Genomic DNA, 24,559 nt, shown 5'->3' on the forward strand with positions numbered 1-24,559 from the left:
AAAGAACAGTGAGGGGCAAGTAGGTGGATTTGATGTATTTGGATAGGATAACAGGACTTGATGATTGGGTGCAGAAAGGAGAAGGAGTAACTGATCAGTGATACCTCAAAGATTTCTAACTTCTTAAGATATAATGCAAAACTAGTGTCTTGGTAAGCTGATTATAAAGTGGATACCAAAAAAAGGAGGATTAAAAGAAAAATACTATCTTGGGGACTTCTAAATCCTGTCTACGATACAAATAAAGACTGATTAGATAGGACTGTGATGTTACATACATAATATACAGAAGACATAAAAACAAACAGGGATTGGTAAAGTCAAATATGGCCCAATGAACTTGACAAAATGACAGTGCGAGTGGGATGCCATACGGTAACCTTCATTTACAAAAGGCTCCCAATGTGACAATGGGATCCAGTAGGAAAACAGACTCTCTGCTCTGTGGGGTCACTGACCTCCAGCCAGGATCTCACTACTAGTACCATTTTTCTGTTCCAGCATAAAAAAATATACATATATATTTTTTGTTATCAGCCTTTTCTTAACAGAAAGTTAGTCTCCCATCTTGTAATGAGTAAGTTGGTAAATACTCTTCCATGATTGGAATTTTGGAGCATCTCAGACCAAATTTCTAAATGTAAACATCTGCTGTTTCAACGTCCATGTAACAATATTTCTTATATAATATTTCCCACAAATACATTATACTAAAATAAACAGTGAGAAAACATCAAGAACTGTATTCCAGCTTAAGTTATGCCACTAACTCGCCCTGTGACTTTGAGAAAGTCACTACCTCTCTGGGCCTTCATTTTCTCATCTGCAAAATGGGAAAATCGGACTAGATCCCTAATCTGGCTATTCATCAGCATCATCTGGGGAATCTTCTAAAAATAAAGATTCCTGGGTCACACCTCAAACATGCTGAATCAGAATCTCTCTCAGAGAGGACTGGAAACCTATTTTTAACAAGCCCCCAGGTGATTTTCACACAGACAGCCCAGCATGAACTTGCAGAGCAATGTTTAAGAATCACTGACCTAGATGCACTTGGCTCTCTCCCAACCCTGACAGTCCATGGATTCTCCTCTACCATCAAGTTATCCTCTTAGCAGTTGCTTGTGGATACAAATAGCATATTACTTTTCTTTACAGAATATGGAAAATTAAATGAACAGCATACGGGCGCTGGCCTTATCATTTAACTGACCAAATGTTTTCAGTCTGTTCACTGTAAGATTTTGCCATCCTCTCGTTTGCAGTGAAGACAAGTGAAAAACTATTATTCACTGAGTATGAACCAGGCTGAGCAGATCTGCACCACAAAATATGATCCGCCTATAGAGAGTCAAGACCCTTTTTAATATATCCCAGTTAGTTTCATCTTCCTTTTTATTTTTTAGAGAGGGGAGAGAGAGCGTGTGCATATGCGCGTGCGTGCGGACCGGGCAGAAGGAAGGGGAGAGAGGGACTCTCAAGCAGGCTCCACGCCTAATGCAGAGCCCGATGCGGGCCTCAGTCATCTGACTGTGAGATTGTGCCCCAGGCCGAAATCAAGAGCCGGACACTTAACCAACTGAGCCACCCAGGTGCCCCCATCTTCTGCTTATATTCCCTACCCAAGTTTTACTTACCCAAACTCAAGTTTCCTGAAAGTGCCACATTCCCCTAAGTTTCTCTGACTTTGCTTGTGCCAATCCCTCTGCCTAGGATGTTCTTTCCTGCCTTCTCTGGCTAGCAAATTTCAATTTGTTCTTCAGGATCCAATTCTCATCTTTCTCTTGTGAAACCCTCCCTGAACTCCACCACCATCAACCTTCTTGCCACACACAGACCTCCTATTCCCCCAAGACCTTTGTTCTAACAGTCCTAAAACTATACACACCATATGAAACGTAGCTTTTCTGCTACTCCCTGTGAGCTCCTTGACAGCAAGGACTGAATCTATTCATCTTTATTTCTGAAGTACCTATCAAATAACAAACACTTGCCAAACGCTGAATACATCAACAAAACTCACTTGTCATATAAAATCATGGCATCATTCTGTGCCTCCTGTCCATCATACTGGCCCTTCTTGGCAGCCAGCTGAGACTGGAAGTTATCTGCTGCCAACCAGAACTGTAAGATATTCACTGCATCCTCTTTCTCCATGTACTAGGAAGGAAAAATACAAAAGAAGAAAAAAAGACCATAAACAGATTTCTCTCCCCATCTCTAATCTCTAAGTCCAACCATTAAAATACAGGACACGAACGCACGCGCGCGCGCACACACACACACACACACACACACACACACACACCAAAACACAACACAAAAACAGATCCACTTGTTCAGTTAATGCCAGTCAACAACTTACAGTTATTTGAGATTGAAAAGCATAAAGCCATTCTTGTAGGGAGAAAATACAAAAACTAACAACAAACAACCACACTGCTGGATATAAACTTAAGTGAACTGGAATAAAAATCACGGTAAAGATGATTAGTGGTCCCTCGCTGGCAAACATACACAGAGTAAACTAACCAGACCAAATCTTTTATACCTGATCATTTCCATCACTCCACGCAGCCAGAGTAACGGGAACAAATGCTGGACTTAGGCTGATGGCAAACGAGGGAGTGAGAAAGCAGATCAACTGAACGGGCTCTATTCTTGGGAGAGGCAGAGTCAAGCGTATCCAAGTTATGCTTTGTGAGCCTGGAAATCCTCTCATCTCTACTTAATAGTCATTTGCTTTGCAGCAAAAGCATTTCCTTTGCCGAAGCTGAACAAATACCATTACGCTAAACTGTATGCCTCAAAGAGATTAATATATTCATTGCTCGAGAAATCCTATCCAGTGGCTAAAGTAAAAGGGACGATAGTAGGAAAAAGTTTGTTACTTTTCTTTCTCTCTTCTGAAGTCTGGTCTGCAAATATGTGTGCATTGGAATCATGTACCAAAACTGTGGTTTTTTAAAACAGCTCCAAATAATCAAAAATATGCATTCTCTTATAAGCAGATGTTTAATAAGTTTTTCAAAATTAGAGTTATCTTACACTGAATTTTCACATTCTCTACTCTAACACGCCATCAAAGTACCCTTGCCATTAGATACAACTTAAAATAGTACTGTGTCATTCCAATTGATCTTTTTGGAAATGACTTGGCTCTTCCGTGTTATTTTCTATAGAGGGGGCCCCAGCATTTCTAGTTCAGAGGCTGGAATGCTCTAACAGAGTGTGAAAGGAAATGCAGACTTTACCTCAGAGAAATAAAAGAGGGCTGACTCACAGAAGAGAATGTCAGCCAGGTAAACAGTTCCACTGGTCAGCACTTCAATCTGGTATTTACAGAAATGGTGACTTCGCAGAAACTCACTAAAGTGCCTGCACATGGACAAAAAGGGAAAATTTGAGGGAACGACCAAGGAAAGAGCTTAACTGGGAAAAATACACTCTTTCCATTCTGTGCCTGTTGTATCTTAAAAGCCTAGGTCAACACTACCTCCCTTCCCCTGGTGTCGTTCCTGATTCTTACACCTGGAAATAATCTCTTCCCGCTCTTGGTGGCTTTGTAGTTTTCCTCTGTGACACGTGCTACCTCCTATTACGGTAACCAAAGATCATGCCCTATTTCTCTCATTAGGCTCTAATTTTCTTCAAAGAAGGCATTGTATCTAACTGTGCCTTGCACAGAGCACCCTTTTCAGAAATGCTAAATGAATCAATATGTAGATTTTTTTTTTTAAGGGCATGCAGCAGTAATTAATCTAAAACAAAACAAAACAAAACAACTTTGGAGGCCGTTTCAACAAATCTATGTGGATTTAGTAGTAACAGCATCCATTAAGCCTAAAGCATTCACTAACAAATTAGGATATCCACCTGCACATGTGCATTGTTTGAACAGAAACCAATTGTAACAGTCACACTACACCCACATCACCCCCAAATGACTTCAGAATTAAAAACAAATTCTTTTAACCTGGGAAATATTAACATTAAAAATGAACACGGGTTTTATTATTTTTAAGAGTTCACATAATTTATATTTAAAAGACACCATTAACCAAAGTAGTCTTAGAGCATAAGTATGCTTAAACGATCCTGTAAACATTCAAAATACTTAAGTCCTCAGAGACCATTTGTTTTTAGTTGAGTGAACCCAGATCCCGAAAATGCAAATGGGAAAGTATGTAATTAACTTACTCTTGCTCCATTGCACTAAAGACTATGGACTGTGCCAAAACAAAACAGTTGGGGTCCACCTGTCCATCTTCTCCACAAATCTTTGCTGTAAAAGAAATGGTAAATAAATTTCTACTAAATCTGAACTATACACCTTTGGGAATCAGAGGAATAAAGGTAGAGGCATATGAATCAGAAAGTTTTAAATAGAGCTAAGAAAAATACAGGTGCACGGCTAATCTTGAGGTAGGGAAGGTCTTTCTAAGCATATACACAAAAGTAGAAATCAAAAGATTTAACAACATAAAATTAATTTTTATACATGAGAACACCTCCGAAACAAAATAAAACTGGTGCAAAAAATTCACAGCATGAATGACAATTTACTTTGTATGTGACAGATTATTATCATTCATATATCAAGAGCTCCTACAAACTAGTAAGAAATGTCCTGGAAGAAAAATGAGCCAAGGACATGAAAAGACAGTTTACAAAAGAACAAATATAGGGGCGCCTGGTTGGCTCAGTCAGAAGAGCATGCTACTCTTGATCTCGGGGTTATGAGTTCAAACCCCATGTTGGGTACAGAGATCAATGGAAAAAAAAACAAAACTTTTTTTTTTTTTTAAAGAACAAATTATAAAATGGCCAATATGCAAAGATATGCATGCTCGCTGGTAATCAAATAAATATAACTACAAATTAGAATAATGAGGCACCCCACCTTTTGTCTAGCAAATTGGCACAAAACTGTTACAACAATGCATATGTTTAATTGCGTAACACTACACTGCCTTGTTTGAGCAAGGGCATGGGAAAACAGACACTAGCATTTGTGGGAAAATAGTGGTATATAATTTTCCGGAGGGCATTCTGGTAGTTTCTAGCATAAGCTTTAAAAATAAACATGCCCTTTCAATCAGCAATTCTATTTCTAAGACTGCAACCTAAAGAGTTATGGATTTGTAAAAAGGTTTATCTGTAAAAAGTTTAGCAAAATGTTATTTGGAAGAAACACAAAGTGTGCTAAAATTAGGAATTACCTAAATCAACTGCAGCAAGTGGGTAAGCCCGTTGGTTAGCCAGCTATCAAACATGGCTGAAACCCTCCCGCCCACGATGGCTGGTTTCACTTTAAGTTCATGACCTTAGCACGACCTTAATGAAACCCAAGGATCATACTACAGTCTCCTGGGCCATTTTCTCTCATACTCTACCGGACAACACACAACACATCTTCTTCTCTCTCCTTAAAAATGATATACATCTTCGAATTCTCTTTGCTGATTACTCTGCTTCCTACTTCATTAAGAAAATAGAAGCAGTCAGAAAATTATTTCCATCTCCTGCCACCCCATCTACCAACTCACCTGCACCTCTACCCACACACTCTGCATTTGAGCACCGGACCCCTTCCTCTTGCCTCAAGACTTCTTTCTTACAGCAACTGTCCCCTCGGTCTCCTGCATCGCTTCTTTGCTGCTGCCTCATATTCACCAGCTATATACAGTCTGTCTGTATGTTACACATATGAACTTGCTTGTATGCTATACCTTATATGCGTATAACACATCACCACAAAAACAAAACCCACTGGCCCTTGACTTAACATCCCCTTCCAGTTTATCCCTGGAGCAAGATGCCTCAAAGAGTTGCTCATACTTGCTGTCTCCACTCCGCCTCCTATTCTAAGACTCCTCTGATGAAGTTTTCGTCTCCACTGGTACCCTGAAATTAAGATAACCAGTGGGCCAGTTGTCCACAGGGTTGGCAATTCCATTTCCATTCCTAGTACTCATCTTACTTAACCTCTCAGCAGGATTTAACACACCTTCAATCACTCCCTTACCCCCAGAGACGTTTTTTCACTTGGCTTCCAGAAAAGAACTACTGTCCTGAGACAGAGTTGATAAAGCGGGGCCTACTTTACTAGCTGTTACTCCTGAGTTTCTGCTAGCTCTTCCTCACCTGCCAGACTTGTAAATATCAGGCCTGCCTCAGAACTGGGTGCTTAAGACTTCTTTGTCTTCACTCATCAGATTTATGCTGAGGGTAATGTTATCCGTGGCTCTAAACCACCTATATGCTGATGACTTCTAAACATGTATCTTCAACCTACACCTCTTTCACGAACTCCTAGTGCAGATATCCAGCTGCATACTTGACATTCACCATTTAGTGAACACCCAAACTCCTGATTTTCCCCATAAGCCATTACCCTCACAGTCTTCCTCATCTTATAAATGGCAACTCCAGGGGCACCTGGGTGGCTCAGTCGGTTAAGCGACCGACTTCGGCTCAGGTCGTGATCTCACAGTTCGTGAGTTCAAGCCCCATGTCGGGCTCTTTGCTGACAGCTCGGAGCCTGGAGCCTGCTTCGGATTCTGTGTCTCCCTCTCTCTATGCTCCTCCTCTGCTCGTGCTCTGTCTCTCAATACTAAATAAACGTTAAAAAAATTTTTTTTTCAAGTTTATAAATGACAACTCCACTCTCTTATTCAGGTTTGTTTGTTTATTTGAGAGAGTGACAGCATATGAGCCAGCGAGCAGGGGGAGAGAGGCAGAGGAAAAGGGACAGAGAATCTCAAGCAGGTTCCAAGCCCAGTACAGAGCCCGAAGCAAAGCTTGATCCCGTGACCCTGGGATCATGGCATGAACTGAAATCAAGAGTCTTACATTCAACTGATGGCCACCCAGGTGCCCCATTATTCAGGTTTGAAAAACAAACAAACAAACATGAAGTCATGCTTAATGCCTTTTTCCCCTCTCACACTACTCAACTTCCAACCATCAGTAAATTCTATCAGCTATACCTTCAAAATATCTTTAAAATTCTACCACTTCAAGGATTTGCAGAAGATGAAGGAAGCAGTGGAAGCACAGTTTTTGGGTTATTCTGAGTCCCCATATAAACAGGGAGTAATGAGCCAGCAATACCAGAAACCCATGGATAACATTTACAACCAAACTAGGCAGGTGGGATACACAATAACAGCTTAAGTGCAGACTTCTTCCAACTGTGATGTACTTGAAGTAGAGCTGTGTAGAGTATTCCAGGGGCGGCTGGGTGCCTCAGCTGGTCGAGCATCTGACTTCAGCTCAGGTCATGATCTCATGGCTCAGAGTTCGACTCCGCACCGGGCTCTGTGCTGACAGCTCGGAGCCTGGAGCCTGCTTTGGATTTAGTGTCTCCCTCTCTCTCTGCCCCTCTGTCGCTTGTGCTCTCTCTCTCTCTCAAAAATAAATAAACATTAAAAAAGAAAAAACGCATATTCTAACTGAAAGAGAAGAAAACAGAGTAGGATTCAGAAGAATGAGGTTCAAAGAAGAAAAATGGTCTAAAAACATAGGTAATTAACATTTTAACTTTCTCAGATCTCTTGATCACTAAATGTTACCAACTTATACTTCAAAAGATTTTTTTCCCCTCACGGGATTATATCATTAATTTGATAAAGAAAAGGAAAGAAAATAATTGAAGTGATATTTCATTTTTAAATATTTTACTTGAATCCCCCCCCCCTTTTCTCCCCTACCCCTGCATAGTTTGGTTATTCACTGGCACAAACAAATCCCCAAAGGAATCACTAGCCAATCAATATCTCAAATAGCCAAATTCTAATCAGTTAGCACACCCCAGTTGTCCTGTTGCAGAGGAAATGCTGGTCTAGAGAAGTGTGGAAGATGGTTGTAACAAATTCCCACATAAAAATAGAGGAACTGCATAGAAAGGCCAAATTCCAAAGACAACATTTGCAACAAAACTGGGTGAAAACCCAAAATACAAGCAAATGGGGACAATCAACAGCCTCAAGACCTGTATAAGAGTCTATCTGTGTGGGAGAAACAAAAGGAAAACAATGGGGCCAACATCTGACAAGCCCTAAAATAGTCAACAGTTGTTCACTGGAAAGTATGGTGGGCCAAATTAAGAACTACAGTTTAGATAGGAAAAGGTTTTGCTGTCTCCAATAATGAATGAATGAAAAGTATCTGTGATAAAGACTGAAAGAGCCCCATGCTGGGAAGAATCTGCTAGAAGAATAACATGCTATATTTCATAAATCAAAAATATCAAGTTTCTGTAATAAAAATATAAAACTCAGTACCAGGACTTGATGGGAACATAATAAATATTTGTTTAGGGGCGCCTGGGTGGCGCAGTCGGTTAAGTGCCCGACTTCAGCCAGGTCACGATCTCGCGGTCCGTGAGTTCGAGCCCCGCGTCAGGCTCTGGGCTGATGGCTCGGAGCCTGGAGCCTGTTTCCGATTCTGTGTCTCCCTCTCTCTGCCCCTCCCCCGTTCATGCTCTGTCTCTCTCTGTCCCAAAAATAAATAAAAAACGTTGAAAAAAAAAATAAATATTTGTTTAATGAATAAACAAATCACTTTCATCTGTGATTACAGGTGCCTCTAAGGTCCTTCTTATACAACAGAGTGAAAACTTTCTTTTTTTTTTTTTTTTTACTATGACCTACAGAGAAATAGGTTTACATGACATAGTATATACATACATACATAAACATATGATGAAAACAATTTCCTGAAATGAGGTTTGCCCTTACTACTGTGAAGCACTTTCATTTTTCTATTCTAGTCTTTTTTTGGCAGGAAGGTGTGGTCATAAGAGGAGACTAGTCTGAATTTACAGTATGAAAAACATTGCCAAATAGCATACCAGTCAACGTGTAGTGGTCTATTTTCTCGCCTTTTCTTTTTTTTAACGTTTTTATTTTTGAGAGAGAGACAGCATGAGCAGGAGAGGGGCAGAGAGAGAGGGAGACACAGAATCTGAAGCAGGCTCCAGGCTCTGAGCTGTCAGCACAAGGGCCTGACACAGGGCTCAAACCCACCGACCACGAGATCATGACCTGAGCTGAAGTCAGACAGTTAACTGACTGAGCCACCCAGGTGCCCCTGTAGCGGTCTGTTTTCAAATCCTGAGTCTGCAATGTCTGAGGTGTGTTATCTTGGACAAATAATTAAATCCCCTCTTTGTGCTTCAGATTTCTCATTTATAAAATAATAACTGTATTTATATTACAGGTTTTTAGAAGGTTAGAGTTTATCCACAGAAAGTGCTTATAATGCTGTCTGGGACACAGTAAGAATTCAACATTTTTGAGTGTCACTACTGTTTTTGCTGCTGCTGTTATTTGAGCCAAAGTCCAAGAATTTACATCTGACGTATGAAGAGAAAACTTTTAAGTGAGCTACAGTTGATATACTAAAGTACTCTGAACACAGACTAAGAAGGGATATGTTGACTTCCATTTTCATAAAAGATTCTCTTAAGTAATAACCAAAGACAGGCATTATTTTTTTTTTTGCCATAGCTTCAAGCACTGCTTACCTATGATGTCATTTCTCATTGCTTCTGTAATCGGTATTGGTTTAGCAGCATCTGGAGATATGTATTTGGTAAAAGTATTCACTGCATCTTGTTCTATGCCTGCAAGGGAAGAAGGGGACAACTTCAAAATTCAAAGCACACTTGGACCAGTAATGGGCTACAATCATGAACAGCAGGGCTGTTTGCTGTATGCCCAAGCGTGTGCGTGCACACACACAAATACATCCACATTTATTACAAACATAAATATATAAAAAAATATGTACGGGAGAAAACAATGTTGCTTCTTCACCGTTTGGTTTGTGAACAGAGAAGTTACGTCTGAATTCCGCCCCCTATTCCTCCTCTAAACTAACCAACTGCTCCTTAACAGCAATTATTTATGCATGTCCTCTTTCCATGTCTCTTCTCCAAAATCTCAACGTAAGGGACTTGCTCAGCAATGTTAACAGCAGGAACTGCAAAATTATTTATAAACCTGCACTTAAAATATTTTACAAAATGATTTCAGGTTTATGAATACCTTCATTCGACTTTCAACAACCCTAGAAGGTTAAAACAACAGATCTCAAACTGTTTAGTGTCAGAACTTCTTTGCAACCTTAAGTTAAACTGAAGAACCTAAAGAGCTTTTGTTAACGTAAGTTTTATCTACAGGTATTAACATGAGAAATAAAAAATAAGAAAATTGTTGATTCAGTTAAAATTAACAATATTAAATCTGTTGTAAGTTAACATAAACACTATTTTTTACGTGAGAAAAAAAAAAAAAACGATTTTCCAAACTGAAAAAATTAGTGAGAAATGGGCTTTGTTTTACATTTTGCAACGCTCTTTGTCTTGATAGCAAACTGCTGGACTTTCATGATCTGCCTTGGCATTCAATCTGCCGTACTATTCTGTGTTGGCTGAAGTATATTCTAATGTGCTGGTGCATGTACACACACACTGTTCATTCTGGTTCTGGCACAGAGCTTCTAAAAGCAACCCCTAGAATTTCCTAAGCAGCAGGGGTGAGAGGAGCATATTTTGTTATTCATAATGAGCCCCTTTCAACCACAGGAGTGTTTATGGTAATGAGGTGACTCGCAGAATGGGGCAGGTTGCCAGAGGAACAAACTGTGTGATTACAGAACTAGAATTTTCACCCCACTCCCCAACCTCCAGGGAGGGTAGAGGGGCTGGGGATCATCAAGTTAATCACCCATGGCCAATAATTTAATCAATTATGCCCATGTTGTAGAACCATGAAAACCCTAAATGAAGTGGTTCAGAGCTTCCAGGTTGGTGAATGCATCTATGTGCTGGGAGGGTGGCACACCCCCAACCCCTCAGAGACAAAGGCTTTGTACTTGGGATCTTCTTGACCTTGCCCTATACACCTCTTCATTTGGTGGTTCGTTTCCATGCTTTATGATGTACTTTATTATTATTTGTTAAGTTTATTTATTTTGAGAGAGAGACAGAGAGAGCAAGCAGGGGAGGGGTAGAGAGAGAGGGAGAGAAAGAATCCCAGGCAGGCTGCATGCTGTCAGCCTGGAGCCCAATGTGGGGCTCAAACTCACAAACCATGAGATCATGACCTGAGCTGAAACCAAAGGTCAGACGCCTAACCAACTGAGCCACCCAGGCACCCCTTGATGTACTTTAAAATAAACCAATAAATGTAAATAAAATGTTTCCCAAAGTTCTGTGAGCTATCATAAGAGATTACAGAACCTGAAGAGAGGCTGTGGAAATCCCAGATTTATAGCTGGTTGGCCAGAAGTACAGGTGACAAATGTACTTGGGACTTGTGACTGGCATCTGAAGTGGGAGGCAATCTTGTGGAACAGCGCCCTTAACCTGTGAGGTCTGTGCTAACTCTGGGTAGTTATGGCCAGAATGAATTGAACAGTAGGACCCCCAGTTACTGACCACAGAGAGAACTGGAGAAGTGCTTGGTGTGGAAAGCCCACGTTTGGTGTCACAAGTATTGTGAATAGAGGAATGGGTTTCCTTTTACCTATATTAAGAAACTCTTGCCTCAGATAGGCAGAGATGGGAAAAGGAGTATTTTAATGGCTGTTTGAGATCACTGTGGATAAATTCTTCTTTGATACTACACCCAAATGTGACAGTGGTAGTTTCTTAACGGTAAGTTAGAATGGTAGAAGTGCAAACCCTATCAGTAAACTTGTCTGTTACATTAAAATCCAATGGTGTATCTCCCATGTTAGGAGACCTTTTACTCATGATTTTATTACATCATATATACATATTTTTAAATTTTTTAAATGCTTATTTATTAATTTTTGAGAGCGAGCGAGAGAGCAGGGCAGGGGCAGAGAGAGAGGGAGACAGAGAATCCCAAGCAGGTTCCACACTGTCAGCACAGAGCCCAATGTGGGCGGGGCTCAATCTCACAAACCGTGAGATCATGATACGAGCCTAAGTCAAGATTAAGTTGGATGCTTAGCCAACTGAGCCACCCAGGTGCCCCGACGTAAATTTTTTGGAATATTTTGGAAAATATTGGTTCACTGACTTATGTAGACCTTCCAAATGTTGATGCCCTGCATCATATAGTATAAAAAAAGAAATCACATCATTAATATCACAAACATCTTATCAGAACACTCTTTAAAGCTGTCAAAGCATAGGGTGGTGAATACCAGTTTTCCAAAATTCTAATTTTCATTGAAAAGCTCAAACTTTACCCACGGGCAAATACTGTCAGCTGTTTTCCGTGAAATGTCAAACTTAATTCATTCATTTCCAAGAAAATATCTGACAAATACCCAAGTCTGTAACCATAGTCATTCTTTAGAGTAAAATGGTATTCCATTAAATAAGCAGCTAATTGAGCTCACAAAAACAAAGCCATACACCCATGTTGTGATGGGCTCTAGGTTTTGTACAGAAGTGCACACCTGAAACTAATACTACACTGTAAGTTAACAAACTGGACTTTAAACAAAAACTTAAAAAAAAAAAAATAACAACATTTACATCTTAAAAAATACATGCACCCAAGAGTTTAGATTTAATAAAGTTAATTATCTACTTCCCCAAAGACATCTTTCAGTAAAAGTGGCACTTAGTTTTATTGGGAGTATGTAGCAGCACAAAATGACGATTTGTACAATCTGGCCCAAGGCCAGCAGGTTTTCCCACAATTGCCTTTGCACCATCACTACAAAGGTCAACACAGTGAAAAAGACAAATAACATCTCAGAATTACTGTGGAAACAGTTTGGACTACATGCAACCTGTTGAAAAATTCTCGGGGACTCTATGGGTGTGCAAACCATACTTTGAGAACCCCTGGGTTAACAGAATAAATTGTTTTTAACAATAGATTATTATTCCTATTTTTACAGGAAAAAAAAAACCTTATGTACAAAAATTTTAAATGACTTATTTGAGTTAAGAAAGTGCTGGGGTGAGGGTGGGGCCAGGGAGAAGCAAAAACAGTTTTTGTATGTGATTGAAGTTGTTATCAGCTTAAAATAGATTGCTCTAAGATCTTTTATGTAAGTCCTATGGTGACCACAATAAAAATATCTACAGAAGATATGCAAAAGAATGAGAAAGAAATCTTAAGTGTGTCACTACATAAAAACAAGGAAACACAAAGGAAGACAGCAAGAAATGAAAAGAGGGAAAAAACCTAAAAGCCACTCACAAAAACAAGACAAAATGGCAACAGTAAACCCTACCCTATCAATAATTACTTTAAATGTACATGGATTAAATTCCCCAAAGACAAAGGCTGAATTTTTTTTTTTTAAATAATAAAGATGCCACTACATGCTGCCTACAAGAGACTCACTTTAAATTTTAGTTTTGAGAGAGAGACAGAGAGACAGAGCATGAGCAGGGGAGGGGCAAAAAGAGGGAGACAGAACCAAAGCAGACTCTTGGCTCTGAGCTGTGAGTACAGAACCCGAAGGGGTGCTCGAGCTCACGGTTCGTGAGATCATGACCTGGGCTGAAGTCAGACGCTTTACCGACTAAGCCACCCAGGCACCCCAAGAGACTCACTTTAGATTTAAGGACACACATAGGCTCAAAGTGAAGGGACGGAAAAGATACTCCATGCAAATAGTAACCAGAAGACAGCAGGAGGAAGGGGACTAACCTTATATCAGACAAAAATAGACTTTATGCCAAAAACTGTCATAAGAGACAATGATAAAAGGGTCAATCCACCTAGAAGATATAACAATTATAAACACATCTCTGTATTTATTCTGATGTACCTAACATCAGAGCATCTAAATATTAAATCAACCACTGACAGAAGTGAAGGAAGAAATAAACACTAATACAATAATAGAAGATGTCAATACCACATTTTCTTTTTTTTTTTTTAATTTTTTTTTTTCAACGTTTATTTATTTTTGGGACAGAGAGAGACAGAGCATGAACGGGGGAGGGGCAGAGAGAGAGGGAGACACAGAATCGGAAACAGGCTCCAGGCTCCCAGCCATCAGCCCAGAGCCCGACGCGGGGCTCAAACTCACGGACCGTGAGATCGTGACCTGGCTGAAGTCGGACACTTAACCAACTGCGCCACCCAGGCGCCCCAATACCACATTTTCAAAAATAGATACAGAATATCCAGACAGAAAACCGGAAGGAAACAGAGGACTCAAACACCACCACAGACCAAAAGGACCTAACAGACATACACAGAACATTCCACCTTACAGCAGCAGAAGGGAATACACACTCTTCTTAACACATTCAGATCATTCTCCAGGACAGATTACATGTTAAGTCAAAAACAGGTTTTAGATTTAAGACAGAAATCATAACAAGTATCTTTTCCAACAGCAATGGAATAAACCCAGAAATCAAAAGCAAAAAGAAAACTGGAAAATTCAGAAATATGTGGAAATTAAACAATATATACTCTTGAACAATGAATGAGTTGAAAAATACATCAGGAAATTTAAAAAATATCTGGAGACAGGGGTACCTGGCTGACTCAGTCAGTAGAGCATGCAACTTTGGAAGTTGGGACGGTGAGTTCAAGCCTCACACTGGGCATATAGCCTACTTAAAAAAAAAAAAAATCCTGAGACAAATGAAAACACAACATACTAAAATGGGATGCAGTAAAACCAGTATCCAGAGGGACATTTATAGCTATAAATGCTTACATTAAGAAAGTAGAAAGATGTCAAAGAACATCTTTACAGAACTTCACAGAAGAAACTAGAAATAACAAATTAAGCCCAAAGTTAGAAGGAAGGAAGGAATAACAATTAGAGCAAAAATAAGCAAAATACAGGATAAACAATAGAAAAATCAAGAAAAGAGTTGTTTTTAAATTTGTTTATTAAAAAAATTTTTTAAACATCTATTTATTATTGAGAGACAGAGACAGAGCATGAGCACAAGAGTGGCAGAGAGAGAGGGAGACACAGAATCTAAAGCAGGCTCCAGGCTCCAGCTGCCAGCACAGAGCCCGACGTGGGGCTCAAACTCACAAACTGTGAGATCAAGACCTGAGCTGAAGTTGGGATGCTTAACCGACTGAGCCACCTAGGTGCCCCAAAGAGTTGGTTTTTTAAAAAGATCAACCAAATTCACCAACTTTTAGCAGACCAAAATAAAAAGACAACTCAAATAAATAAAATAAAAAAGGAGATATAACAACTGATGCCACAGAGATAAAAGTTTTAAGACACTATTATGAACAATTATATACCAACAAACTAGATATATGCCAACAATCTAGAAGACACAGGTAAACTTCTAGAAATATACAACCTACTAACACTGAATCATCAAGAAACAGAAATTGAACACATCTATAATTTGTGAGGAGACTAAATCAGTAACCAAAGCTCTTCCAACAAAGAAAATCCCAGGAGAAGATGGCTTCACTGGTGAATTCTACCAAACATTTAAAAGAACTAACACTAATCCGGGGCGCCTGGGTGGCTCAGTCGGTTAAGTGGCTGACTTGGGCTCAGGTCATGATCTCACAGTCTGTGAGTTCAAGCCCCGCGTCAGGCTCTGTGTTGACAGCTCAGAGCCTGGAGCCTGTTTCAGATTCTGTGTCTCCCTCTCTCTGACCCTCCCCCGTTCATGCTCTGTCTCTCTCTGTCTCAAAAATAAATAAATGTTAAAAAAATTTTTTTTAAAAAAATGAAAGAACACTAATCCTTTTCAAACTCTTTCCAAAAAAATTAAAAAAGAAAGAACATTTCCAAACTCATTTTATGAGGTCAGCATTACCCTAATACCAAAACCAAAGACACCATAAGAAAACTACAGAACAATATCCCTGATGAACATAAGTGCAAAAACCCTCAACAAAATACTAGCAAACAGAATTCAACAGTACATTAAAGCATCACACACTATGACCAAGTGGAATTCATCCCTGGAGTACAAGGACAGTTCAACATATAGAAATCAATTCTAGTGATACACCACTTCAACAAACTGAAGGATAAACATCATATGACCTACTCAATAGATGCAGAAGCATTTAACAAAATTCAACACTTCCATGATTTAAAAGTTTCAACACACTAGGAACAAAAAAAAGGAAATGATCTCAACATAATAAAGGCCACACATGAAAAATTCACAGCTAATATCATACTCAATTGTGGAAAACTGAAAGCTTCTCCTCTAATATCAGCAACAAGGCAAGGACGCCCACTTTTCACACCTCTATTCAACATAGTATTAGAAATCTAACCAAGGTTATTGGGATAGGGGGAAAACAAAGGGCCTCTAAATTGGAAAGAATGAAGTTAAATACCTCTATGTGCAGATGACTTAATCTTACATGTAGAAAACCCAGGGGCGCCTGGGTGGCTCAGTCGGTTAAGCATCTGACTCTTGATTTCGGCTCAGGTCATGATCTCACAGTTCATGAGTTCAAGTCCCACACTGGGCTGTGTGCTGACAGTGCAGAGACTACTTGGGATCCCCTATCTCCCTCTCTCTCTGCCCCTCTTCTGCTTGTGTTCTTGTTCTCTCTCTCTCTCAAAATAAATAAACTTAAAAAAAAAAAGACACAAAAATTAGAAAAAAACCCTGACAGATTTAATTCAGAGTTATAGGATACAAAAATCAATATGCAAAAATTAGTTGCATTTTGGGATGCTTGGGTGGCTCAGTTGGTTAAATGTCCAACTTCGGCTCAAGTCATGATCTCATGGTTAACAGGTTCTAGCCCTGTGTCAGGCTCTGTGCAGACAGCTCAGAACCTGAAACCTGCTTCAGATTCTGTGTCTCCCTCTCTCTCTGACCCTCCCCTGCTTGTGCTCTCTCATTTTCTCTAAAATAAGTAAAAACCAATTTTAAAAAATAAAAAAAAAATTAGTTGCATTTCTGTATACTAACAACAAACTATCCTATCCAAAAAGGAAACTAAGCAAATAATCCCACTTACAATAGCATCACGAAGAATAAAATACTTAGGAATAAATTTAACCAAGGAAGTGAAAGATCCGTACACTTAAAACTGTAACACACTGCTGAAAGAAATTAAAGAGGACACAAATAAATGGAAAATCATCTTGTGTTCGTGCAATGGAAGCCTTAATATTGTTAAGATGTCACTACCCAAAAGTGATCAACAGACTCAACTCAATTCCTATCAACATCTCAAAGGTATTTTTTTCAGAAATAGAAAAAACAATCCTAAAATTCATAAAGAACTACAAAGGACCTGAATAGCCAAAAACAACCTTGAGTAAACAGAACAAAGCTAAAGGCATCACACTTCCTGATTTCAAAATATATTATGAAGCTACAATAATGAAAACAGTATGGTACTGACATAGAGACAGACATACAGATCAAGAGAACAGAACCACAATGAGATACCATCTCATACATGTGAGGATGACCATAATAATAACAAAAAGAAAACACAACACGTTAACAAATGTTGGTGAGATGTGGAGGAATTGGGAGAACTGGAGTCCACATATACTGTTGGTGGGAATGTAAAATGGTGTAATTACTATGGAAAACAGTACGGAGCATCCTCAAAAAATTAAAAACTGAACTCTTTTATGATCCAGCAATGCCACTTCTGGGTATTTATTTAAAAAAATTGAAATCAGGATCTTGAAGAGATATTTGTACTCCCATGTCACTGCAGGATTATTCACAATTGCCAAGTTATAAAAACAACCAAAGGTTCATGGATGGATAAATGTATAAACAAAATGTGGTATATACATTCAATGGAAGACTGTTCAGCCATAAAAAAAAAAAAAAAAAGGAAAACCTAACTTATGTAACAACATAAATGAACCTTAAAGGCATAATGCTAAATAAAGTAAGTCAGTCACAGAAGGACAAATACTGCAAGATCCCACTTATATGTGGTATCTAATACAGTCAAACTCAGAGAAGCGGAAAATAGAACTGTAGCTGTTAGAAGCTGGAAGGGGAGAAATAGAGAGTTGTGATTAACAGGTATAAAGTTTCAGTTACCCAAGGTGAATACGTTCTGGAGATCTGCTATACGCCATTGTATGTATAGTTAACAGTATTGTACTGTACACTTAAGAATTTGTTAAGAGGGTAGAGTTCATGGATCTCGTTTACCACAACAGAGAAAGAAAAAAGAATTCATGGAAAGAAGAGAAAGTCCCAGAGTTAGGACAAAAGTTCAGGTATGACTCATGATCAGTACTGTCTCTAATGTAGAGAGCTATAAAAAGGTATGTTTTGGGGAAGGGAAGTTGTGCTTGTTTTTTCTCTACATTAATTAATTAATCCTCTCTACACCCAGGGCCTTGAAGAAAGGTATCAATTGTGAAGATTCAGGGGGACTGTTTTGCCTTTAACCAGGTCTAACATAATCCAAGCTAATTCCACTCTCTCAACAGATGTTTATTGTATAGCCACTATGAGCAAATTATTAATCAGAACAAAGACACTAGTTTTGAAGCAAATGCCTATCAAAAAGCCTAAAAATCAGAACCTGTGTTGTTTCTCAGTTTTTGCTTTTCCACCAACTAAAAACAGCTGCCAATCCCAGACAAGTACTGTAAGATGTTGTACAGACGTTAATGCACATTTTTGAGGGGATTAAAACTAACTGAAAGAAGTTTTGATACCTTTAAATTTTTTTTTTTCAACATTTTTATTTATTTTTGGGACAGAGAGAGACAGAGCATGAACGGGGGAGGGGCAGAGAGAGAGGGAGACACAGAATCGGAAACAGGCTCCAGGCTCCGAGCCATCAGCCCAGAGCCTGACGCGGGGCTCGAACTCACGGACCGCGAGATCGTGACCTGGCTGAAGTCGGACGCTTAACCGACTGCGCCACCCAGGCGCCCCGTTACCTTTAAATAAAATATTAACTGTATTTCATTTCAGAAACACAGAATGAAGTTACACCCTTCTTTTGGATCAGAAAAACTCAGTTTTAAGAATAAAAGGACATTAACATATTTTAAACATTTTAAAAAATTAATAAATGAAACAGTTTTTACTCAATAAATGCTTGGCTAAGCAAAGATAAATGCTTTGGTTCAATTTCTAAAATACTCTTTTAATAAAAGAACAAAGGAACATAGAAATGCTTAAAACATCTGCTTTTTAAAAAACATACCTTTTAGGAACCCATGAGGACAGATTACTGGAAGTAAAGAACTTTCCTTCAATTATTTGAGTGATGTTCAAAACTCCATTACTCACTTTAGTATTTCACTAAGAAGTTTTCAATTTTTAAAAAAACGGCTATTTTGAGAGATAAAGAGGGAGAGAGACAGCAAGCACTCAAGCACAGGAGGGGTGGGAGGGTGGGCGTAGAGAGACAATCCAAGCAGGCTTCACTGTCAGCACAGAGCCAGACTTGAGGTTCGAACCCACAAACTGTGAGATCATAACCTGAGCAGAGATCAAGAATCAGACGCTTAACCAACTGAGCCACCCTGGCACCCTAACTTAGTGTCTACTTAAATGCAAGTACAAAACACCAGTATATTCTAAAGAAGTTACTCGGAAGAAATTACACGTCAATTCTGAATTCTTAGTATAATCAATCTTTAGTTATAAAAGCAATAGGCCATTACAAATTCCTTTACGGTCACCTTGTGAAGCTCAAGAAGTTTTAATACAATGAAAATGATTACAACAGAAACCTTAGAGGCAGGTGTTAGACCATCATCTTCTTAATATATTTGCGTTTTAAGGGGAAAACAGAAAATCTATATAGGATACTCATTCTTTGATTTGCTCTGAAATCCTAAGGACCGGGTCAAGATGAAATAAGCACACCTCACCCACCCCACAGAATGCAGCTAAAAACACTAGACAAATGTATCTGAAGACCTGGAAATGGTAGCAGGCAGACAGAAAGGAAACCAGAACTCAAAGTGCCACCAGAGCAGAGCCAAGTGTCCTGCTTTGTTTCTCCAGTATCTCCTGGCCTGGACTCCAAAGCTGAAACTGCACAAGGATGCACAAAGAAAAAGCTCCAGAGAAGCCCTCTATTTCTGGTCTAAGGAGCAGGAAGGGGTTTCATATGGATAGCAGAGAGTGAGGGAAATCTCCTGGGCTTTCTGTCACTCCAGTCTCCATCCCCAGGCAATGGCAGCAGCACTCAGGCAGGCTCCAGAAGCTCTCCAAACTCTGTCCTTTGACAGAGAAACCGTAGTCCCAGTAAGAAGAGGAGAATCCCTATTTCTTTTATCCACTGTCCTCTGGCTGCTTGGCCACAGAAGCTGACATAGTGGTAGAAAGTGAAGCCCCAACTTTCTAGCCAAACAACCAGGAAGGTAGGGTCCCCTAGGCACCAGAAACTGCTAGGGAAACAGCAGAAAAGAAGAAGGCCTGTGAAAAGCATATCAAGTTGTGTGTGTACTCCTGGGCTCACACATGAACTGGGCATGCATGGACTTGACTGTAACAGCATACCAATGGGTGTGAGAACTAAACTATGTCCTTTCCACTGGACAGGTCTCAGACTGGACCCTAGCAGGCATAGATACAAATACAATCCAAAACTGAATGGACTCTAGAACCACAGCCTACAGAATGCTAGTTGGAACATGGCTGAACCTAACCAGGTGAATTTCTTGCTAAAACAAAAATTCAACATTCTTCACAGGATCTAAACATGACCCAGAATCATGCAAGTCAAACTGTCCTTAATACAATCCAAAATTAACTGCCATACAAAACCCCAGAAAATCCCATTATCTCACAAGTGAAAAGACAAGCAAGATGATACAGATACACAGATGCTGGAATTACAGAACAAAGATTTTTTTTTTATAATCATGTTCCAAGAAGTAAGGTCAAATACTCTTGAAACAAACAGAAAGACAGCCTCTGCAGAGAAAAAGATTAAAAAAAAAAAAAAAAAAGCACAAGAAGGAAGAGGAGGAAGAGGAGGAGGAGGAGGAGGAGGAAGAAGAGGAGGAGGAGGAGGAAGAGGAGGAGGAGGAGGAACAAATGGAAGGATGAGAACCAGAAAAAAAAAAATAACCTAAGGTTAAAATTCACTGGAAAGACTCAAAGCATGATGGAAATGACAGAGGAAAGAATCAGTGAATTCAAAGATATACGAATAGAAAATTTCCAAGCTGAAAAACAGGAAAACAAAAAATTAGACAAAAGCACATAGAGCCTCAAGGATCTGCAGGACAATGACAAACATACAACATTTGGGTCATTAAAATCTCAGAAGAAAGAGAAAGAAGTATGGGGCCAAAAAAAAAAAAAAAAAGTGAAAGAACAATCAATGGCTGAAAACATCCTCCTTTGAAAATCAAAAAGCTCAGTGAACTTCAGATGGGATAACCAAACTGCTGAACATTAGAGACAGGGAAAATATCTCAAAAGCAGCAATAAAAAAGATGCTAAACATAAGATAATAATGATTCCAAGACTGCAGATTTCTCCCAGAAACCATGGAGGCCAGAGGCAGCGAAACAGCACTTTTAAAGTGGTAAGAGAAAAGAACTATCAACCTTGAATTCTCTATCAAATGAAAATTCCTTCAAAATAAAGAAACTCTTAGATGGAAAATTACTGAGAAAATTCTGACAGCAGTCCTGCTCTAGAAGAAATGCTAGAGGGATCTTTGAGATGCTGGTGAAATAACAGAAATAACAACTGAACTTCAGGAATGAAGGAACAGCAACAGATATGGCAAATACCGGGCTTACACGTAACAGACAATTCTTTTTTTAAGTTCTGTAAGTTGTGTCCAACAGTTGAAAGCCAAATTCCCAACACCGTCTGATGGGATTTTCAACAAAAGTGGATGACACTACACCACATGAGTGGGGAGACAAAGGGACCTACATGGCCCACTTGATGTAATAAAATGATAATTTTAGGGGCGCCTGGGTGGCTCACTTGGTTGAGTGACCGACTTCGGCTCAGGTCATGATCTCACAATCCGTGGGTTTGAGCCCCGCATCAGGCTCTGTGCTGACAGCTCAGAACCTGGAACTTGCTTCAGATTCTGTGTCTCCCTCTTTCTCTGCCCTCTCCCACTCATGCTCTGTCTCTGTCTCTCTCTCTCAAAAATGAATAAACATTAAAAAAAATTAAAAAAAAAAGATAATTTTACATGGACTGTGTATGTATGATGGTATGTATACTGCAATCCCTAGAGAAACCACTAAAAACCTATACAAAGAGATATAATCAAGAACTAAATAGATAAACTCTTAAAAAAATTCAAAGAATCCAAAAGAAAAAAGAATAGGAAATCCAAGGATGGGAACAAACAGAAAAATAAAATGGGAGACATAAATTCAAACACATTAATAATTACTTAATATAATTATATATGTTAAATTAACAAGTACTGGCAATTATATTTACATATTAAAAGGTAAATAATCACGTTGTAATTAACTACACTTAATATAAAGAACTACACTACAACTTACACTGAAATAAATTTATCAACAAAAAACCAGATTGTCAGAATGGATTAAAAAAAAATGACCCAACTACATGCTATCAAAAGAAACTCACTTTAAAAATGATAAAGGCAAGGGGTGCCTGGGTGGCTCAGTCAGTTGGGCGTCCCTTTGGCTCAGGTCAAGATCTCACAGTCTGTGAGTTCAAGCCCCACGTCAGACTCTGCACTGACAGCTCAGAGCCTGGAGCCTACTTCAGATTCTGTCTCCTTCTCTCTCTTACTCTCCCCCACTCACACTCTATGTCTCTCTCTCTCTCTCTCTCTCTCTCTCTCTCTCAAAAATAAAATAAAAACATTAAAAAAAAATGATAAAGGCAAGTCAAAAGTAAAGCGAAAGAAAAAGATGTACCATGAACTGCAGTGGCTATACAAGTCAGACAGAAGAGATTTCTGACCTTAGAACAAGTGAAGTTACCACAGATAAAGAGGAACATTACAAAATGGTAGGATCGATTTACCAAGAAGATTCAATGATTCTAAATAGGTACAAACCTAACAACAGAGCCTCAAAATACATGCAAAAACAGAACTGAAAGCACAATTGGAAAAATCCACAACTATGCTCAAAGACTTCAACACTCCTCTCTAACAGATATAAAAAACATAAAAGTACTGGCAATGATACAGAAAAACTGAACACCATCATCAACCAACTCCATCGAATTGACATTTATAGAAAACTATCAAATAGCAGTATGTTCTTTTCATTGTATGTGAGTTATTCACCAAGATAAACCATATCCTAGGCTATTTAAAATTTTTAACAAATTTAGGGGCACTTGGATGGCTCAGTTGAGCATCTGACTTCGGCTCAGGTCATGATCTCACAGCTCGTGAGTTCGAGCCCTGTGTCGGGCTCTGTGCTGACAGCTTAGAGCCTGGAGCCTGCTACGGATTCTGTGTCTCCCTCTCTCTCTGCCCCTCCCCTGATCGCGCTCTGTCTCTGTCTCTCTCTCAAAATAAACATTAAAAAATGTTTTAATAAAAATTTTTTTTAACAAATTTAAAAGAATTGAAATAATTCAAAGTATGTTTTCTAACCATGATATGATTACACGGGAAGTCAGTAACAAAAAGATCACAGATAAAATTCTTCAAACACCTGAAAATTAAACAACATATTTCTAAATAATCATGGGCAAAAGAGTAAGACTCCAGGGAAATTAGGCATTTTATTTTTATTTAATTCAAAGTATCAGAATTTGTGGGGTGTAGATAAAACAGTGATTGGAAGGAAATTTATAGCATTACATGCTTCTCTTAAAATACAAAGGTCTCTGGGTGGCCTGGGTGGCTCAGTCAGTTAAGTGTCTGACTCTTGATTTCCACCCAGGTCATGATCCCAGAGTTGTGGGATCAAGCCCCGCATAGGGCTCTGTACCAACAGCGCAGAGCCTGTTTGGGATTCTCTCTCTCCCTCTCTCTCTCTGCCCCCTCCTGCTTGCATGCCCACGCACGTGAGCAAGCTCTCTCTTTCTCAAAATAAAGAAATAAGCTTAAGGGGCGCCTGGGTGGCGCAGTCGGTTGGGCATCCGACTTCAGCCAGGTCACGATCTCGCGGTCCGTGGGTTTGGGCCCCGCGTCGGGCTCTGGGCTGATGGCTCAGAGCCTGGAGCCTGTTTCCGATTCTGTGTCTCCCTCTCTCTCTGCCCCTCCCCCGTTCATGCTCTGTCTCTCTCTGTCCCAAAAATAAATAAACGTTGAAAAAAAAAAATTAAAAAAAAAAAAAGAAATAAGCTTAAAAAAAAAAAAAAAAAAGGTCTCTTGGGGCACCTGGCTGGCTCAGTCACTAGAGTATGCGACTCTTGATATCAGTCAGGGTTATGAGTTTGAGCCCCACACTGGGTGCAGAGATTACTTAAAAAAATAAAATCTTTCAAAAAATTTTAAAAAAAAAAGGTCTCAAATAAACGATCTAAGTTTCTATCTTAAGAAATGAGAAAAAGTAGGGGCGCCTGGGTGGCGCAGTCGGTTAAGCGTCCGACTTCAGCCAGGTCACGATCTCGCGGTCCGTGAGTTTGAGCCCCGCGTCGGGCTCTGGGCTGATGGCTCAGAGCCTGGAGCCTGTTTCCGATTCTGTGCCTCCCTCTCTCTCTGCCCCTCCCCTG

At 39.4% G+C, this 24,559-nt stretch overlaps 1 protein-coding gene across 2 annotated transcripts in view; it reads right to left on the reverse strand.

Annotated features, from left to right (window-relative positions):
* The window catches only part of AKAP10 (A-kinase anchoring protein 10), an 85,060-nt gene that overhangs the window by 31,751 nt on the left and 28,750 nt on the right, over positions 1 to 24,559 (reverse strand). The window contains exons 5-8 of one of the 2 annotated variants that reach the window (XM_047089640.1): positions 9,533 to 9,631; positions 4,201 to 4,285; positions 3,255 to 3,378; positions 2,024 to 2,160 (exon numbers count right to left, since the gene is read on the reverse strand). In XM_047089640.1, coding sequence (XP_046945596.1) covers positions 2,024 to 2,160; positions 3,255 to 3,378; positions 4,201 to 4,285; positions 9,533 to 9,631 — 445 coding nt within the window. The remainder of the gene's footprint in view (positions 1 to 2,023; positions 2,161 to 3,254; positions 3,379 to 4,200; positions 4,286 to 9,532; positions 9,632 to 24,559) is intronic. The other variant, XM_047089641.1, reaches the window with a different exon arrangement.

The sequence above is a fragment of the Lynx rufus genome, unplaced genomic scaffold (genome assembly GCF_022079265.1).
Source record: "Lynx rufus isolate CCGP_SWC_20201006 ecotype Redwood Valley unplaced genomic scaffold, mLynRuf1.p SCAF_28, whole genome shotgun sequence".
Classification (NCBI taxonomy): domain Eukaryota; kingdom Metazoa; phylum Chordata; class Mammalia; order Carnivora; family Felidae; genus Lynx; species Lynx rufus.